General features: G+C 33.8%; 1 protein-coding gene across 1 annotated transcript; it reads right to left on the bottom strand.

The window, feature by feature from the left end:
• Positions 1 to 635: 635 nt before the first annotated feature.
• On the bottom strand, positions 636 to 3,540 carry LOC131033972 (cysteine-rich receptor-like protein kinase 10). Its single transcript, XM_057965297.2, has 7 exons — positions 2,574 to 3,540; positions 2,347 to 2,490; positions 2,101 to 2,246; positions 1,774 to 1,984; positions 1,441 to 1,678; positions 1,186 to 1,336; positions 636 to 1,090 (listed from the first exon to the last, which is right to left on the bottom strand). The coding sequence occupies exons 1-7, from the start codon at positions 3,373 to 3,375 to the stop codon at positions 788 to 790; spliced, it is 1,995 nt and encodes a 664-aa protein (XP_057821280.2). The 5' UTR covers positions 3,376 to 3,540; the 3' UTR covers positions 636 to 787.
• Positions 3,541 to 4,988: the final 1,448 nt, after the last annotated feature.

Here is a 4,988-nt window from a genome sequence, read left to right as displayed (position 1 = left end):
TCACTTTAAAAATCATTTATTATTAATATTATACAAATCAATTATTTCTTTATCTTAATAAATAAATAAGAAACCTAACACATAATCTAAAACATCAATAATTTTTTTAATAAATTGGGTTTTTAAAAAATTAATGTCACAAATTATAAAAGATTCATGATGTAAATGTAGTGAAAACCCACGTAGATGATCCCACGTAACTTTCTTGATGCCTCAAAAGGTTTAAACAACTATTTAATCCGTACCTTTAAAATGTGAATTTCAAGTGTCATATTTATAAAGTTCCGAAGTTAGTTTTAAATGAATTGAGCTGGCATGCAAGTACGCCTACGTACTCCAAGCGCAAATAGTACGCGAAAGGTTTGTGGGCCCAAGGCATTGCATTGGCTTTTTTAATGCTTTATAGCTTTTTATACTGATTGAATTAAAATATGCAATATTTAAATTAAATGAATTCAATTAAAGTATGTAATATTAAAAAAAAAATTGAATTTTATATGGATTGTAATCAATAAACAGAGAGAAAATTGGTATTTGTATAATTATATAAAATAAAAAATAAATATAAACATTAGAAATATTATTTAATTTTTTTTTAATACTACAACATGATTGGTTAATTAAAAATTAAACTGCAATGAATGCAATAATATAATATCCTGTCTTGAGCAGAATTAAAGATGTGCCTGAATGTTGTTAGGGCAATTTATTAAGAATTTGAGCCACAATAAACAACTCTTTGTGATCAGAATCCCAAATCAGTGATTTGTGGTATTCTATCGCGTGCTTATCTCGGTCCTATGTTGGTAACAGAGGTTTGGTTTATAGATGCAACCGTATTGGTGTACCCTTCTAATACTTGCGATTCTGAAACATTCACAATCAAAGGCCTTATTGGACTGGGCAACGTCACTGCATCGCCAGAGATCATCACAGTTACCTTCCATATATCTGGACGAACAGTCGCATCAGCTTGAACGCACAGAAGACCAACTTGAATGCATCGTAGCAACTGCTCCGGCTGGCAACTTTCTACTATTGTTGATTCAACCATCTGCAAAACATCTCCTCCTCTATATAGTCTCCATGCCTACATCATACACCATCAATTCTTTTTAACTTTAGTGTCTCTCCTATATAACCATTACTGAAGACTACTGACTAGTAATAAATGAGGTTTGTTACCCAATCGAACAGATTCTCGGTTTGATGGGAAAGATTGCAATGTGTGATTTTCCTTCCGCTTACAATCTCAAGCAATAGCACCCCAAAACTATAAACATCAGTCTTAACTGAAAGCTGTCCACCCATTACATACTCTGGGGCCATGTAACCGCTACACCACATAAAAAGAACACTACTCAACTAATTACAGAAAAAATATAACAATTAGCATCATTTGAAACCAGAATCACACAGATGCATCATCTGAGTCCTTACTATGTTCCTGCAACTAATTGTGTTTGTGTTAGCGTCTTTTCTCCAGGGAAAAGTCTCGCTAAACCAAAGTCTGCTATTTTAGGTTTGAGTCTATCATCGAGCATAATGTTACTGGCTTTAATATCTCTGTGAATGATTCTCAGATGTGAATCTTCATGAAGGTAGAGAAGACCTCGGGCAATTCCAAAGATAATGTTAAAACGCTTTTCCCAATCTAACTGTTTGCACTTTTCTATATCTGTAACCACAATTCCATGTATCACTTTTATAATTTCTTTCAAACAACTCTGTAATATTAATACTAAATGAATAAAGAAGGCAATTGTAACTTACCAAAGATAAAGGTGTCCAAACTCTTGTTAGGAAAATATTCATAAACCAGCAATCTTTCATCTCCCTCAATACAACATCCCAATAGCTTCACAAGGTTTCGGTTGTCAAGGTTGGCCATCAGCTTCACTTCGTTCATAAACTCTGTATTGCCTTGGCTAGATCTGCAAGACAGCTTTTTAACTGCTATTTCCTTTCCATCTCTAGTCGTTCCCTGAAAGATCAAAGAGAATTAGAGCTCTACATGCCTCTTATGAAATTCTCCCGAATAGCCAAATTGATCTATGACTTCAGTGTTAACATTGAGGTCTATGATAGACTATAGTCCACCTTGTATACTGGTCCAAAGCCTCCCTCTCCAAGTTTGTTATTTTCATGAAAATTTTGTGTGGCTTCTGCCATTTCCTCTAAGCTGTTGAGAAAATGCTGCTGGTCATGTATGAGAAAACCCGATTGGGGGAAATATCCATACCTTCCTGGAGAGGAATAAAACTGTAAAAGCTTAGTAAAATTAATGTCGTACTAAAACAAACAGATAAGAAAACTAAATAAAAAATTGAAATTTGGCAGCGGCACCTTTGACGTGGGTGATTTGAGTATCTGGCCTAACAAATATGGCAGATCTCAGTCTTTTTCTCATTGCAATTAGACAAGTAATCAACACCAGAATCAGGCCTCCCACAGCTCCAAAAATTATGGGTAATATTTTCAAGGATTTCTCTGTAATGCATATTGTTTTCAATATGAGCATATTCAAAAGTATAAATCCAACAAATTGTACTATAAGAACTGGCTATACTTACTCTTTGGCTGGATCGGGCCTTCTGTAATCGGCGGAGAAGGTTCTGGGAAAGGAGGTGTTGGAAGCGGTGATGACTGTGTAATGTCGAAAAACTGGGATATGTCAAATTTGACCATACAGCTTTTTGACATAGCCTGGGCTCCTTCTTTCCCAGAACAACAATCCTCCAGAAGATTCCTTGTCCGAAACAAGCATTCTTTGCAATCCTTAATGGATAAACTTCTCCAACATTGAACGAACCCGTATACACTATTGGATTTGGAATAGTTGGCTGATCCCATAGCGAATCCCTTATTTGCAGGGTTGTAAGCTGAATTAGACAGATTATAGAGAAGACTAGAGGTTGTAGCCTTGAAATCATCAATATTGGCTGAAATGTCATCTTTGAACCAATCATATTCTGGGACGTTATCTAGTTGTGAAAAGAAACTATAGTTGTCATAGCGCAGAAAACAGTCATCCTTCAATATCATGCCCCCTATGGAGTTGGGGCAAACTTCCTCAAAAGAATTATTTGAGTTTCGTGCACAGTCTGAGCACTTTTTTATTGATACGTTACCAATACACTGCAAAAGGCCATAGACCTTGTTGGGCGTTTGACCAAAGGAAGAGGTATTAAACCCTGAACTTTGAGGTATATTTCTGAGCAGATCATTCATGACTTGATTCAGATTACTAGAATATGGACTGCCGTTGGCGTAAATTGAGTCATTATTGCAGGAAGGCCAAGTATAAGATATCACAGATGAAATTTTCATTACAAAGATTAGGAGAAGAATAGGAAAATAAGACTGGAACCTCATCTTGCTCTGATCAGCGCTGTGCCATACAACCCAGTAAGAATTTCTGAGTTTCGCTTTATGTAAACAATTTTAGCGATGAATTGGATAGTTAAGGCCGGTGTTATCGACTTCAACTCACGCCAAAATACCAGAGAATAAAAAGTCGCGGGTTGCTATGGAAAACCAGCGACATCTTTAACTCATTTATTGGTGAAAAGTCCATATATAATTACTTTGATATAACATTGTTTTCTATACTTTGAATAAAAATACAAAACAAAACAGTTATGCGGCTATGCTGGAAAATCAGTGCTATAATTAGTTTAGTGTTCAAAGGTTATTAACCAATTAGTTTGGTGATATGCTTTTATGTGAAAATATAAAAATTCAAAAGTATGTTTTTTAATCTAGATAAAAATACATAAAAAATTAAGTGAAGAGTTATTTATTAAAAACACCACTTTGTAAAGATGACTTAGGTTATTAACTATTTTTATTAATATCATTCAATTTTTAATTAATAGAAAATTAAACAGCACTTATATCATGTTGAAAGCTATCATTGATTGGAAGGAGGTTGACTTGTAGTTGCTATAATGCCACTTCATCTCTAATGTCTCTATATTAAAGAAAGAAAAGATATTAAAGAGTCTTCCATACTCTTATTGAAAAATATTTTTAGTGAGAAAAACGATGAGCACAAATCAAAATTTTGATCTTCAAGTAATTTTTGTACATTCCATTTATACCTCAGACTGAGTCATACAAAGGATGTATGGAGTTAATTCGGGCTATACCTTGAAGACAGCGTATTCACAAACCCTAAAAAATTATATGTAAAACTCTCAAAATATATATATATCGATCATTTACCATTCGAGTACATATATGTAAGATTTTTCCTTTATTATATACTTACATCTTATACATCATATTCTTTATCTTTCTCTTTATTTATTCTCTTATATCACCTATCTCACCTACCTATCTTATTACAAACTCTTTTACATTACATATCTACTTCTATAACTTTCTATTTGATTGAACAACCTCCTTTAGATGAATTATGGTATATTTTTGTTCTACAAGCTCTACCTTTATCTTGCTACATCATCCCCACTTTCAGAATGTTAGCTTATCCCCAAGCCAATTCTACTCTAGATTGGTATTATAGTGCTTAAGGTGGAGTCCGTTGACATAGTTTTCATAACTTGATCGCTTTAGAATCCAAAATTATATCATTGATTTGTTAAAGTCCAAGCCACCAGACTAGTTTTCTTTGCTTCCTAAACTTTCTATCTTTGAAGAGCACTTCATTGATCTAAAAAAAATTGGACTTGATATTGTGGGCATGCCATGCCTTTTGTTTCCTTCTTTCAATTAATTGATGACATTCTACAAGTTGTCTACTTCATACAACTTGTCTAGTTTGTCAATCCTTTAATTTACCGAGTTGACATTTAGAGACATTAGATTTCCAAGAGAGACCAAGATGCTGAGTCATTGGAAAACCATGTTTACAATGGCTGTGTAAAATTTAAAAAATACACAAGGACTTTAGACTTTACAGAAAACCGTTACAATCAAATGCATTTATTTGTAGCAAATCTGACGGTATTAGAGTACAATTGAGA

Source organism: Cryptomeria japonica, chromosome 7 (assembly GCF_030272615.1).
Source record: "Cryptomeria japonica chromosome 7, Sugi_1.0, whole genome shotgun sequence".
Classification (NCBI taxonomy): domain Eukaryota; kingdom Viridiplantae; phylum Streptophyta; class Pinopsida; order Cupressales; family Cupressaceae; genus Cryptomeria; species Cryptomeria japonica.
This window is presented reverse-complemented; position numbering and strand designations above follow the sequence as displayed.

Bases quoted from the DNA above. Each gene is read 5' to 3' on its own strand.
- LOC131033972 (XM_057965297.2), bottom strand. From the start codon at position 3,375: ATGAGGTTCCAGTCTTATTTTCCTATTCTTCTCCTAATCTTTGTAATG. The intron at 2,491-2,573 runs GTAAGTATAGCC...TATGCATTACAG, and splicing joins AGGCCCGATCCAGCCAAAGA to AGAAATCCTTGAAAATATTA. The intron at 1,985-2,100 runs GTGGACTATAGT...TTGATCTTTCAG, and splicing joins GCTTTGGACCAGTATACAAG to GGAACGACTAGAGATGGAAA.